This window comes from Pogona vitticeps, chromosome 6, assembly GCF_051106095.1.
Source record: "Pogona vitticeps strain Pit_001003342236 chromosome 6, PviZW2.1, whole genome shotgun sequence".
NCBI classification, from domain to species: Eukaryota; Metazoa; Chordata; class Lepidosauria; order Squamata; family Agamidae; genus Pogona; species Pogona vitticeps.
The window spans coordinates 70,654,940-70,670,314 of NC_135788.1; the positions used below are offsets into that span (position 1 = coordinate 70,654,940).

At 39.9% G+C, this 15,375-nt stretch overlaps 1 protein-coding gene and 1 long non-coding RNA gene across 23 annotated transcripts in view; one reads left to right on the forward strand and one right to left on the reverse strand.

Moving 5' to 3' along the window:
- LOC144583555 (uncharacterized) overlaps nucleotides 1–15,375 on the forward strand; it is a 457,862-nt gene that overhangs the window by 369,639 nt on the left and 72,848 nt on the right. The gene's annotated exons all lie outside the window — the stretch shown is intronic.
- The window catches only part of ARPP21 (cAMP regulated phosphoprotein 21), a 161,653-nt gene continuing 153,393 nt past the window's right edge, over nucleotides 7,116–15,375 (reverse strand). For 20 of the 22 annotated variants that reach the window (XM_078377531.1, XM_073003829.2, XM_073003831.2 and 17 more), the window contains 2 exons: nucleotides 11,263–11,414; nucleotides 7,116–7,915 (listed from right to left, as the gene is read on the reverse strand). In XM_078377531.1, the coding sequence (XP_078233657.1) occupies nucleotides 7,658–7,915; nucleotides 11,263–11,414 (410 nt within the window). In that variant the 3' untranslated portion in view covers nucleotides 7,116–7,657. Of the gene's footprint in view, nucleotides 7,916–11,262; nucleotides 11,415–11,494; nucleotides 11,518–15,375 lie in introns of all 22 variants that reach the window. The other 2 variants (XR_013537400.1, XR_012088470.2) reach the window with 1 other exon arrangement.

Here is a 15,375-nt window from a genome sequence, read left to right on the forward strand (position 1 = left end):
AATAAAAATGGGGATATATTTGTAGATCCATATTAGTCGGGACTTAAAATTTGATGAATATGGATCGATGAATATATGATGAATCGGCTATATTTGTCACAAAACCCCCCACACACACCTGATCCATTTTTATATTTGTCCCCATCTCTAATCAGGATGATCCAATCTCTCTTACATACTCAGGTACACCAAGAATTTGGGCACCTCAGCCTGTCCCAGAAAAGTTCTTCAAATAGTTTCCAAGGGCAGGTTTTGGGAATCATATCTTTCTGGTTCAGGCTTTGCCCAACCTACCATAGCCAGCACACCACAGCCCAGGTGACTGCACATCAAGAATTATAAGTGTGTTCATAACGTTGAGCCTTGTGGCACAGTGGTTAAAACGCTGTACTGCAGCTAAAAACTGTGCTCACAACCTGGGGTTCAAATCCCAGGTAGCCGGCTCAAGGTTGACTCAGCCTTTTATCCTTCCGAGGTTGGTAAAATGAGTACCCAGCTTGTTGGGGGGGGCAATGTGTAGCCTGTATAATTAAATTGTAAACCGCCCGGAGAGTGCTTGTAGCGCTATGGGGCGGTATATAAGTCCAATAAATAAATAAATAAATAAATAAATAAATAAATAAATAAATAAGTTCTAGAAGGAAGATCATGTGTAGAAAGAAAAACATGATAGAAAGGCAAGGAAACCCTGAATGCCATCTCTGTCCTCACAAACTGTGTAAATAGAATTCAATGCTCTTTAAAATTGGACAGGCCTATTATATTCTCCCTCTTGGGACTGAACAAATGGAAATATTGCTGGTCTTGCTGATCAGGAGCCTCATGGTGCAGAGGTTAAAGTGCAGTGCTGCAGCCAAGGCTCTGCTCACAACCTGAGTTTTAATCCCAGGTAGCCATCTTGAGGTGTGCTCAACTTTCCATCCATCCCAGGACAGTAAATTGAGTACCCAATATATAGCCTGCATAATACTGTAAACCACCCAGAAAATGCTTTAAACGCTATATAAGCAGCACAAAAACACACATATTTATATTTTGGTGATTTTAGAGTTCTCGTGATAAATGAGAGAAAGTACAATATCTGAGAGAGTATTTAAATAAGCCTCAGGAGACAACTTTAGTACAGTTCAATATAGATTATTTATGTGCCATAGAGTGGTTAGATCTGTTATTGCATTGACCTTAGCTTTTATTGTCCTGGTGTGGAGGGTTTATGCTGGTACTGCAGTTTTAAAGATCCATTTTAACCTTTTAAGTCATCTATGTTATTCTTCTTAAAAACAACAACAAAAACTTATAAGTGCATTTTTATGCCCAGTGCTGCATAAAATGAAGGATGGGCATTAGAGAGTCTATAGCCCTGGGATTAAGAGTGAAAAAACAATGAGAAAAAAAAACATTGATCACGTGTATTTGGCAAAACTTGTAAAAAAAAAGTCAAAGTATTAAATAATATATTCACGAAGGCTTTCACGGCCGGGATCTAATGGCTGTTCTGGGTTTTTCGGGCTCTTTGGCCGTGTTCTGAAGGTTGTTCTTCCTGAGAGCACAGGTTGCTGTCCTCTGAAGATGCCGGCCACAGAGACTGGCGAAACGTTTGGAAGAACAACCTTCAGAACACGGCCAAAGAGCCCGAAAAACCCAGAACAACCATATTAAATAATAATCTCCCCAAGTAAAATGACAGAGAATGCTACTTACTACTTTCTGCTTTCAGTTCAGACTATATGTTGCATACAAACATGTGCAATGGTGGTTCAAGGGCCATTTTTGACAAGAAAAGGACAGGTGGGAGAAGTGGGGTGGGATGTATGTGCTGACTGTTGGATTCTGGTTAATGCAGTAAAAAAAATGACCAGCTCTGCCCAGGAAAAGGCCAAATAGAAAAGGGTTCCTCTCAAGTTCATTCCAAGGTGTTGCTGCTCTTCCTGCCTGATTGGAGCCACCCAATGCAGCCATTGAGCTCTTGGGACAAGCGCTGGATGGCAGCGAAACCAGGAAGATGCTGACAATGAAAGGAAATCGTTCCCTCTTGTCTCCACTTTCTCCCTTCTCCAAAAGAAAAGTTTCCTGGGCAGTGAGGGCTTCTTAGCTCCAAGTTCTCCAGCTGAGCTTCAAATGCTTATTGGTGAGGGAAACTAAAGACTTTTAAAAAAAATTACACAGTGCATGCATCTACAAAAGTGAACCCCCTTCTACCTCACCCAAAAGCATTTCAGCAAATACTTAACTAAAAAGTGAAAAGATCCTAGGGAATTCCTGCCTTTCATTTTTTGTGTCCACAGTAGAAATCTCAGAGAAGTTTGCTATTCCCATAATCATTTGGCTTATGCCTTTGCACAATTTATAACGTACACACTCCTCACATCCTTTTTGAAGCAGCACTGTTCTTTCTAATGCTACTCTCCCTCCATCCCAGAAGTTTTCTTTCTGACTTCTGCTATCCCAATTTATCTATTTAAAAGCCACATTTTCCTGCTTGACCCATTATAAAAGAGTTAAGGCTCACACCCAGCAGATTGTTCCCCCCCCCTTGTTCAGCAAATTACAATTTTAATATTAAATATTGCAAAAAATAATTAATAAAATAGGTGTGTTTGTTCAGATTTGGAAATATTCAGAATTCACCAATCTGAATCTGAATTTAACAGTTCTAAATATCAATAATTTGATAATCCCTAATACTTGCAGTCCTATTTACTTCTATAAATTAGAAGCTTGGTTTCTGCTTCCTCAAGGAAATGAACGTGAAACCTATTTCTCAGACATCCTGGAGTGATTTCTTGAGAAATGAATTTAAAGACACTCTAGCACCAAGGGTAGTGGGAACAGAGACAGTGTCTCCTGACTGGAGTTGCAGTAGATTACCCAAGGGGGATGTGGGTGAGAGCAAAAACTGAAAATGTTGTCTATCTGCATCAGTGAAATCTAGAAGCAGACAAAGACACCAGAAGGTCTTTTTTCACATTGATTCAGTCCAGTTGAAAGGTGGTCATAGCTGCTTATAAATTCTTCGGACATGCTCTGATGCAAGCCTGCACTGCAGCAGTTTTCTCTGTCTTTTCTGAACCCCCAATATACATCTCTTTGTATATTGTAGACCTATATGGTTAGCAATTAATAGATTAATAGATTATTACATTATAATTCAACAGGTGAATATCTTATTAGGTTTGGCCACTTTAGGGTATATCAGACAGGGGAATGAGATTTTGTTATATATAGATAGATATATTAAGTTAGTACATTTTGTATTTGTGTGTCTCTGTGTGATTTTCATTGGAAGGGTTTATATTCTGCTGTAGCAGAGTCAGATAGTGTTATTTAGGTAGTCTCCAGGCAGTATGAAACATGGGCGTGGTAGAAGTAGGCACCTGAAGAATGCTGCCTGCACCCATTACAGCAACTTATAGTGAAAGGAGTGGGAAAGGAAAAAGACAGTCTGCAGCTGCTACTATAAGCGTCACAAACAAAATATGTCAACCAGCTGCCTTGTTCACCACTGACACTATGAAAGGGCAGCAGGCAGCAGTACAGTGTGAGCTTGCATATCTGCCAAAGTTGTTTATGTCCTCCAAAGCTTTTAGAGTACAATACACGTCCTAAGTGGAGAGATAGCCATTCTTAACCAGGTGATCCCAATGTTCCATGGCTTAGTTGGCATGATGGGAGGTGTAATGAGGGGACAGTCTAGGTGGATGGGAGATTCTATAGAGGGACAACAGCATTCCCCCCCCCCCCCGTTTGAAGTGGTGGCTGTAGCCAGAAAGCTCAAGGACTTGCTTCACTATAGGTTTGCTTCCTTGTGGAAGAAGGAGTGTGTTCTAGCAATCCTCTTGGATCCCCAAATTAAACAACAGGTAATACCAACAAAGAGGGGTAATACCAACAAAGTTTCCATCAGTACCAGCAGTTGTATTCTAGAGTCCAAGTCCCTCGCCCTTGTAACAACAGGACACGTTTCCTGGAACAATGTCTTGAAAAGCATGACAGGAACTTACCCTCCAGAAATAGTACCCAGAGGAAGGAGACGGCAGAGGCAGAGGGAGAGGCATACATGCAGGAGCCCTGCAAACCAAAAGAGAACAATCCCTTGTCTTAATGGGTTCAGAATGAGTCTGGGGAGGTCTGGCCAAGGTGACAGTGGGATTTGTGTCTTGCCCACCTGGTGCGCCCAATAAAAGAGCAGAGCCCGGATCTGTAGATAAACTTGTTTTTCTTAAGGTGAACCTATACTTGCTGAACTTCCCTGAAGTCCCCTTTAAGTAAGAAACAATGGCACACCCTGCTCACAGCACTAGGTATGCTTCAGTCTGCTGCTCCCTCCTTCTGCCTCTTCCATTCTGTCAATTACTGCTCCAAGACTGTGCTCACTCGCTGAACGGTGCTGTGTCCCATGCTATTGGCTCAGTTTCCACTCACCACAGGCTGCTCCAGGCTGCCTGCCAGTGTTGCCCAGGGTATTTGCTCCCTTCCCACTGTAATACGTTGTCTGCTTCCCATATGCTGCTGGCATTCCCACTGTTCAGGGTTCAATCAGTATGCCCATTACAGTCATTTCATAAGACCTAGGCACTGCTGGCTGTTGGTGTGCATTTATTTTGTCTGGCACAATCACTGGGAAGGTGTCCAAGGGCAGAGGGAAATCATTTAAAAATGTTTGCCTGTGTGTAGTATGGTTTCAAAAGGGAAAAATAATGAATATATAGTATTCACATTAACTGTAGCAACGTTCTGGATATCCAGAAAGTCCAAATTTTTAAAATTTCAGATTTTGAATCCAAAGAGCCAGGAACCACAGCATTATTGTTCTATTTATCACATGTGTGTACTGTCCTTCCAAGGAGTTTCACTTGGTGTCTTAGCTGCAACCCAGTGAAGAATGCAAGTTATAAATTAACAGCTCACCCAAGGCCAGTTTATGGGTGTTTCATGACTAACCAGGAATTGATTTTATCCAGATACAACATTTGTAACTTTGCTCCCCCGCCGAGCTCCTGGTTAATCACGATCTCTTAGACCAGGGTGGACCACTTCAGTGGGCTGAAGGCCATTTTTCAGATTGGGTTGCTATGGCCCTGGGCAGTTTCCCACTCCCCATACACTCAGATTGCCAAGTGTCTGGGAGCTGCCAGAGTTTATGGGAACTGGCATGCTCCTCTATATCTCCATTTCAAGATATGAACAGCAGTATGTGCAGCACTGGAGATTTTTAATTTTCATGATGTGTCTTAGGTTCAACCATGAACACCCATCTCCCATTCCCAACTGGCTCAACATAAAGCTGTTTCTATGTGTGGGTTTTTCCAACAGCACTGATGCATCAAAAAGGCAAGGATAAGAGGACAGGATGGGAGAGAGAGGATGAACTTCTCTAGAGCTTATCATGCCAACTGGAACAGGGCGATGAATGAAGTACCACCATTGCAATTTCTAAGCTTTTTAATTGCACAAAGCTTGTAGTGACACATGGCCTGAAAAAAATGCCTCAGATTCTGCTGGTGAACCTTTCACAACTGCAGCCACAGTATATAGCTTGGAAAAACTCTCCACATTTCATGTGTGCTGTAGATTAGACGGGATGAGCATCCTGCTGGCAACAGTAGCACCTTCCTCAACTGCTGACCACATTTTCGCTGGCCACGGGAAGAAAAAAATTATGCAGGACCTGGGTTGCATAGTGTAGCTACCTGAGAATTACATGGATCCTTTCATGGCTATTTCCATAATCAGCTGTCTCAAAAATTACCTTGGTCTCCTTCTCAACTGCTGATTGTCCTTGTCTCTGTGATACAAGGACCTGCCCCATGACATTTCATGGATCCACATCCTGGCCTTAGTGAACCTCAGGGAATGGGATGCTTCCAACATGGCAATCCTGCTGCCTGCCCAGCTGTAGCATCAAGCATCATTTACAGCGTGATTAGGATCTACCACATAGTTCAGTGTTTTCTAAGTTTCTACTTCACAAGGATGCTCTATGCCGAGTCATCCATTTATGTTGCAGAGTTGTTGTTTTTCTGCACCAGTCATATATCTTCCAGCAGAGAGATGTAGATGCAATTTAGGTGGAGGTAACTTTTTTTCATAATTATTGATACCAACAGTATTGTGATGTCCAGAAAGCTTACTGAAAATGGTAACAATAACAACCATAACTTATAAAAATAATAATGTCTGTGAGTGTAGAAATTCTTTGGAAAGGTGGATTTTATATTTCTATCATATTGAGAGCCAGGTTCTTTGATAGAATGATTGGTGGGAAATGATATATGAAAGCCTGAGAACCTCTGTTGTAGAAAATTTGAGGCATTATTCTAGGATGTCTAGCCTAATCATGTAGAATGCTGGCCATCCTATATGATTAGACTGGACATCTTAGAACAAGGTCACAAATCTGGCTTCTGGACCTGAAAGAAGCTTCACAGGAACTGAGGGATACAATGGTGCTTTGCAACAATGCATTTCAGGATAACATGTTTGTGGAGAAGGATGTCTGACTTCTTTTAGCTTAAAGGCCAAATTCAATTTCAGAGTAATTATCAGGGTCAATTTCAGTGTCAAACATGTACAAGACAAAAGGGTGGGACAAAAAATGATGTATTTTAACTTAAAACTCTTATTATGAGCATGTAGAACTTAGGAGAAATAATGCAACATTTTAAAATGTGGAAAACAAAAGCAGTAAAATTAACAAATGGCAGTGTGCTAAGACCAGTGGCATTGGCATCTGGAGAATACCAGAGGATCAGAGTTCATGGATCTCATGAGGGCTGGACTTGACCCAGGGTATCATAGGTTGTCTCTAACCATTGGATTTGGCTCATTTTCTCCAAAACTGATCTTAGAATTTTTTTGATCTTGTGTGAGGTTTTCCCAGTTTTAAGATAGAGGCATGCCTCTTGAGGAACCACCGGAGTATACCTTTTGAAATTAATGTGGAAAATAGTAATGGAAGCCTCTTGAGCATTTATCCCAAAATATGATGAGCTTCTCTGAATCCCCCATTAAGGTGATTGTATGAGAAAAGTTGTTTTTCTGATTTTTGCAAGAAAATATTGCAATAGAACCAAATGCAGAGACCTGAAATAAAGAAGAGGAAACTATACAGAAAGTAGAAAGTAGAAAGCTGACCTTTCTTCATGAGGTCAAGTAAGTTTATTGTGATGTAACACTACAATACAGTAGATATCCATAAAAAACTCTTATTGTGTATATAAATTATTTCTTCCATTCAGCATATTTTTTTAAAATGTCCATTACAACTTTGGTACAATATGATTTTATTATATTTTTAAATACTTTTTGATTCACAAACGCAACACAAAATACAAAACTAATCTGAATTAGGGATACTATAATCTACACAGTGGTGTTCAGTGGTAGGAAAAAATCTTACCTCAATGATTTCATGTCACTAGCTAAGCTTTAAAAGCATACCTAGCAGACATGACAAAAATATGCACCATTAACCAGCAAATAATGAATTATGTGTTTTTGTTATTGTTTACATATTTCCAGCTGCACTGTCTCTATGCACCTCAATCAATTATTCTTGTTGTGTTCCTCTTTTGATTCAAAGGCTATGAGATAGATGTCATTAAAAAAGGAAAGAAACACAGCTACCTGTATATATCTGCATTACAATTTCACAGCTTCAGTACTTTACCTGCCATCCAGCATTGCTAATACTTGCACAGTTTGTCCTGCAGTTGGTAGAAATAACTGGGACATTATTGGAGGGACAGTGTGGTGCAATCAACCGGAAATTGTTCTGTGGAGAAGGAGGTATGACATTACAGTAAACGGGCATTCCAGTGGCTGTAATTGTTGGTTGACCTGATTGATTAGGTAGCATGATTGGCTGTTGATATGACTGTTGTGGCAGTCCTTGAGAACCCTGGGTCATTGGCACCTAGAAGACAATGTGCAAGAAGCAAATTAAAGTATGAAACCTACAGTACAAAGATTCAAACTCTCTCTAAAATTTCTGACTAACTTTCTCTCTCTTGCATTCTTTCATTTCTATGCATTTGACCAAAGTATTTGGCATCCAGTCTCTTCATGTCTCATCCAGTTCTTTACCTAAACATTCCCTATTTATTTGGGAATACATACTGACTTATTGAGAATCAAGGGTGTGAATTTGTCTCCCATCTGCAGGCAAGAGTGCACTTAAACCGCTATTGGCAGAAGCCAGGAATTGCTGAATTTAAGAGATCAGCTGACTTTTTAAAAATATGGATAGATTTTTCTATGCATTGGCTGACAGCCAATGTGAAGACAAGAAAAGCTATTTTATACAATTACTGTACAGCAAAATGTTAGTATACTGTGCTTGCTTAGTTCTTTAGTAGCAAGATATCACTCTATTGGCACTTCCATGAACTGGTGAATGAAGACAGCTTTTCTAACTTAAATTGGTACAACACTGATCACTGCACAGCTGGATGAGAAAGAATCATGGAGATCAGGGGCCTCCTGTTTGTGGGGCAAGTCCTGCCCGTTGAAAGTCTCCTTCTCCCAAGACCAGCTAGCCAGCAGTTTCCTTTCAGGTGGAAAGAAGCTAGGCTAGAGCTCTAGCTGGAAGAAGCCAGTGATGCCAGAGGTATGTCCACCCCATCCTGATGTCATCCAGTCAGACACCCCAAACCAGATTCCCACCTCTAGCATTGGTAATTGTTCTGTCTTCACAGACAGTTTATAGTTCCGATTGTTTCACAATTTTCATCCTACTGCACACCAAAGAATACATAGAGCAACAGAATAATAGAGTTGAAAGGGACCTAAAAGGCCATTGAGTCTAATCCTCTGTTCACTACAGGAATCCAAATCAAAGTATATCTGACAAATGGCTGTCTAATTTTCTCTTGAATGCCTCAAGCATGGGAGTAAAGGCAGAATGGCATATATCTGAGTTTTAGTACAGTTTTCAAATGCAGAGCTGAAATTACTTTTTAAAATAACTCAGTTCTTTGAACTCAAGAAGGGTTGTCAAGACATGCATAAGCCAGAGAATGAAATCAGTGTCTAACATCTGACATTTAAATGCTAAATATCATCAGAGATCATAAATGGAGGATGCCTGAAGTCCCACTGCTAGATGCTTTTTGCCCTTCTTTTTCCTGTGTAGATTGACATTACAAGTACAACAGCAAAACCCATTTAATTCAAAAAATCTTCATTATACAATTAAAAAAAGGAAGCTGTGGAGATTCTTTATCACATATACGGCAAAAATGGTGGTGGTGGGGAAGCTTTATCTGATGAAATGAAACTTTGTAAGTCCCAGTCAAAATGTAGACTGGAATAGCATGGAATAGTTCTAAAAAGAGATAAGAGAACCAAATAAGTGGCACTCAAATTTTGGTATTAAATGCACTAGTCAAATAACAAACTCTTTTGTACATGCTTTCAAACTATAATTGGCTTCCCTGGGCTCTAAATCAAAGTTCTAAGAAGAGCAAATATTTTATTACACAGAAAAGTTGGCTTTGTTGAAGTATAAATAATTCCTACCTAAATTAAGCTTTCCTCTCTAGTCTAGTGGCACATGCAAAGCTATTTAGAAACACTGTTACTATTTTATACAGGATAGTTATGCTTAACTACATTTTTATATCTGGCATTTTTAATAGCTTGTTTTTACTTTCACTTTGTGGATATTTCGATGTGAATTTTGCCTTTACTGTCTTCTTTAATACCACCAAATAGAAAAACCACACAAAAAATATATACAGTAGCTGGATTAGACTCCAAATTGTTGCTTGAAAACTGGGCATTAGAATGCACCACTTTTTAAAAAACAAACTTTCACATATCCAGGTTAAGAGAACTGACTGAGGAACCAGAATAGTTTCTAGGGACTTTTTTGTTGTTAGGAAAAGGGCTGTCATGCAGAGACAAAGACAAAAATCAGGACATACTGTCCTTTTTTGTACATAAATGGGCAGAGAAAGAATAAGAACTACTGCAACAAACTGTAGCAGCATCTGTTCTCAGTTCTCTTCCCTGCACTTGCAAGAGCTGTTGGATTAGTTTAGTTCCAAGGGAGAAACACTTCTTCCATGCATAATTTTAAGGAAACAGCCATGAAGACCAGGGCAGTAGTATCACAGGGAACATAGATGCCATTCTGCAATACTCTCCTAGTCCTCATGGAATGCAGAACTGTGAAAAGCTGTAAGTTTTGTTTAATTTACTAGCCAAGCCTCAAGTTGTAATGGACTAGAAGCTATCTGAGTCATCTTTCTAATATAACTCTGTGGAACTATCAGTCAGTAGTAGAGATGTGCAAGAACTGGAAAACCAGTGGTTCATGATGGTTCACAGTTCATGGCTAACCACGGACTATGAAGAACATCAGAAAAGTGAACCAGTTCACCATTTGTTTTTCCAGTTTTGTGCTGGCCATGTGTGTCCTACCTGCTTCTGCCACATGCTCAGAGGTAGTGGTAGGCTCCTGGTAGGGAAGCCAGGTGCTGCCTCTGAGCATGTGCCCACCTTACAGCTGGGTAGTGGGTACATTCTCAAAGGCAGTGGCCAGGCTGCCACCCACCATCCAGCTCAGAGGCAGTGCCCAGCTCATGGCAGGGAAGCCAGGCCCTCTGCCTCTGAGGATGGCACCCATGATGGGTGGTGGCAGAAGCAGGTAGGTGGAGGCGATGGCACCAATGGGAAGGGGGTGGGCGGGCATCCCCTTTTGCCAAAGCAAACAAAATGCCAAAGGGAAAAAAGTTCAGCATTTTGTTTTACTTTGGCAGAATGGGATCCCTGGACTGGGTCATGAAATGAACCACAAACCAGTCTGGTTCATGGGAGTTTTTGGTTTGTGGTTCATTTCATGCCCATCTCTCATCAGCAGTATATGAAGTACCTCTCATAAACACATGCACCTGAGCTACAAGTCTTTGAGAGGGACAGAAATTCTCCATCACTAAGCTGTAATTCTCAGATTTCTTTTGGGATGCCACAATTGTTAAATAAACTTAAAAACGGCAGCCATAGGCCTGGGTCAAGATTTCAGCATATACAGCTGGGCTGGCAGAAGCAGAATCCCAGGTATCTTCAGCTCCATGAAATGTCAGGCAGGGAGTTGGGAAACCTTACTGAACGGTGTGATATGTGGTGTTGGGCACAAACTGGGTAGAGGCAATTGCTATGAGCGGAGCTATTCCATTTATACTTCTGTGACAGGGTGAAGTCCTTTCATTCTGCAATGATATACTCAAAATGAAGACATTCCATGCAGTTGCCTCTTACCTGATAAGAAGACATGGCTGGATATTGGACCATCATGCCCTGCACCTGATTTCCCTGTTGATTATTCATTAAGTTCTGACTTTGGGGAGGCTGCTGCATTCCCATGAGTCCTTGATACCCTTGTTGTTGATTAGGTAAGACAGATTGGTAACCTGAAAGGAAAAGAGGTAGATTGAATCATCAAATGTATTCTGGAAAGGTCAAACCTCTTTGACAAAGCAGGCTTTCATACCTCCTTCCCAGGTCCTGCCGTTGCTGCAGTATTAGAAAGAAAAAATAAACATCAGATAGCTCCTGCGGAAAATGTCTTCTGATGAATTTTTGTTTAGGTCTCAGACAAAATGCAAAAGAACAGAAATGGAAGGAATAATCAGACTACAAGGCCAATAAAATACAAGTCTTCTACGTGTAATAAATGGAGTAAGACTTGCTCCAGGATTGAAGGGTGGTTATTTACCTTTTAAAAATGATATGGATTTTTTAAGATTTGGGTTTTCCTACCTCTACTCTATTTCTCTGCAGGGAAAATATTGTACATTATACCGTGTTTCCACCAAAATAAGGCAGGGTCTTATATTAATTTTTGCTCCAAAAATGCATTAGGGCATATTTTCAGGGGATGTTTTATTTTACAGTCATGTTATCTTCTTCTGCTTGCTGCACAATGGTGGAGGCGGGGTTTCACTTAACTGGGGCTTAATTTTGGGGTAGGACTTATATCACGAGCATCCTGAAAAATCATACTAAGGCTTATTTTCAGGTTAGGTCTTATTTTCAGGGAAACAGGGTAGTATGATACTATTAGTTGCATCTTATGTGTAAGTTTGGATACTAATTATTTATTATGTAGCATTTTTGAAAAAAAATGAAAATTAAAGTGAAATAGAAGAAAAAGAAAAAACAATGATAGACACACTAACAGTTGCAAAGATACTTTTGTCTGTGGAGACTTTCAACAGAACTGCCAATCAGGATGCGGTTATTTTGGTAAAAAAAATTGATAATGCAATATCACTCAAAGAGACATTTTTAATACAAAGCTATCCAGTGCTCCTGACCAGATGTGCTAGGCAAGCACAAGTCTTCAGAAGAAATGTTATTAGCTCTCGGTAGAGTGACATTTGCAGTGATGTTGTTTGCTTTCTATTTCCTTGCACAATTGAAAGATGTCTAGATGATGATATCCGAGTCGTGAGGTATATTGAACAACAAACTATTCATGAATAGAAATTCAGCTGCCACGACACTCATACGGTATACATAGACATGGAAATAACACAGAATTTGCTGGCTGAAATGTTTCTCATTTGCTTGAAGTATGTTTATTCTCTAAGTAACCTCACAAAGATGATAAAGTGGCACTATGCCTAACTGCAAAAATTAAAGAATCTGGCTGATATTAAAAGATAAGCAGTATTTTTGTGAAAATATATTAAAATTTCACATTGGCTTTCTGTCTGTCTATTTCAGTGGATTTAATTGTCATACTACCTTGGGCAATTTTTCCACATATCAAATTCTGGGCCTTTTACTTCAGGGCTCCTGCATTTTTATACACATACACTATGTATCTTTTCCAGAAGGATGATACATGAATAGGAATCAGACCTGAGCATGGTAGGTCAAGTTCATCCATATTCTTTGCTTGTGTCATGCTGCAACATGAATGCTGGAAGTTACAATGTATGGAAAGTCATGATATACATAACATGAAAGTATGCAGGATGGACCACGGAGAATCCTGATTTAGGATAGGAACTGGACTAGATGATTTTCATGTTCATGCTAGTCTCATAAAGATTCAGTGTAAACATTTTCCCCAGTAACATAATATTACATGTACGTATGATGCATTCACATAGGGACAAGCAGAGAACTTCTAGAGCTGTGTTGTGCTTCCACCAGCCTCTATATCTGCTATACAAGTCTATTCAGTAACCTGACTCTTCCTCATCTTACACTTAATTATCTCCATTCAGGAGATCGTTCATTCCTACATTCGCTGCCCTGGGTAGGCATTTACATATTGGGCATATATTTCATTCGTGTAGAAGAGGGAAGAAGGTAGAACTAGGCTGCTTGAGCAACAACTGGACTGTTAGCAATGCCATTTGCTTGTCATGAAATACTGTTTCTGCTTTTTAAGGGAGAATGCTTGTGGTGAGGCACAGCCCATTGTGAGACTTCTGTTGAATAACATTGGTTCTTCTGAATTTTCAGTCCTGAATATCATTATGTATCCCTATTTTGTGGCAGCCTGGACGACCTATGCAGCAAGATAAGAGTCTTTTGTACTGGAACGGGGCTAAAATACTGTACAAATGTATGAAAACTAGAAAGAGTTAAGAGGCAGTTCTTGTTTATGCTTTTCCTTCTGTTCATTAGTTTTCCTACTATATAGAGTGTAATCCTTGAAAGCCACTTTACTGTCCCCAGATAACATACATACAGTACATGGTTTATTTTCCAACAGCAATACACATCAGATGAACCACCCTATTACTGCAAGCTCTAGGGTGTCTTTACTGGAATTATATCATTCTCCCTGTTATCTCTTCTGCTAAGGCGTTTTTTAAAAATCAGGGCAAACATGAGGCACATTGTTAAATGGCTAGAGGAATGAGCTATGCACAGAATTTCAATAAGTGCCCCCAAGGAAAACAGAGCATTGGCTTTCCTGTGTAAATGGACGAGGCTGTCATCTTATTGAGGTAATTCGCTGAACTTTTATGATCCGTACCATCATGCAGACAGCAGACAACTTAAAGCATTCCCAAAGGGAAAATTTTTGTATGAAAGCAACACCGCAGTTTTAATTTCTTAATGAGTCTATGGGTACTTAAATGATAAAGGACAGTCGTTGTATACCTCTTCCAGCAATGTTACCCAGGAGTGTAATTAAAGTTGGTTTGGGGCTCTAATGATCTCAGTCTAGATCCTTTTGCAAATCACAACTCAGTTTTAGAGGAAGCAGATCCCCCTCTTGTCTTCTTGACTTAAACTGAATGCAAATATGAGTGTCTAATCACTTGCTTTCATTCTCCTTTGGCTTAAAATAAAGAGGATTTTAGTAGCCAAATCTCACACCAGCATACCCAGCTTTACTTTAAGCCCAGGGACAGATTTTCTTTTTAATCTCCTGGTATAAACATGCAAGTCACAAAAGTGTAAAAATTTCCCCTAAATCTAAGTGGCCTAGGGAGAAAGAATCCCATTGTCAACAGTGATTTAACAGATTTTATAATCCCATATCACCATGGCTTTAAGAAACCCAAGCATTGCAGTGGCTCTGGTTTAATTCACTTCCACGAGGCTTGTGCTCTTAGCCACCTATAAGCCATTTTGTACAAATGCTTTATATTTGCAAGTGCAGCAATTAATTTCAGACACAGTTTCCAGCATCTTTTAAGACTAAGATAGACAATTTTGGTCAACACACATTCAGACATGTTTCTAGATCTCTGTTGGGACAAGGACAGGGATACTATGATGGGGCTCTCTCAGCTCTAATAATATTACTCCAGACAGATGCAGTGCAGCTTATGGCATTGTCATTGATAGATACGTATGCAGATTCTTGGGTATACCTGCTCATCTGTTCTTTCTTTCTCTCGGTTCTATCTTAAAGGGATGCATCAATATTCCACTGTTTTGACACACTGGTTCAGTGAAGCGAATCTCATAAACCTCATGGCCAAAATCCAGTTGGTAGTTCTACTGAATCAGTTGTTGAATACTGAGTTAACATATACATAGATCTTGTTTACTCTTGTTGGAACTGCTATTTGTCTTCATAAACGAGGCTCAGAGAGACCTGAAACTACACAAGGAATTTTAAGAAGCAGGATGGAGCAATGTAGGGGTATGTGATATTTTAGTAGCCAAATCTCACACCGGCATACCCAGCTTTACTTTTAGCCCAGGGACAGAAAGAAAATGGAAGAAGATGGGGCAGAGGGGGGACTTAACACCAGACTTTAATCCAAAATGCTATTTTAGGTGCACGTTAGGATCTTTTTTTCTTCTTTAAACAAAGAGGCCAAAATCTCAATTCACTGATTACATTTGGAAATATCTTCAGTATGTAAGAAGTGAACATGCAAACAGAAGGGC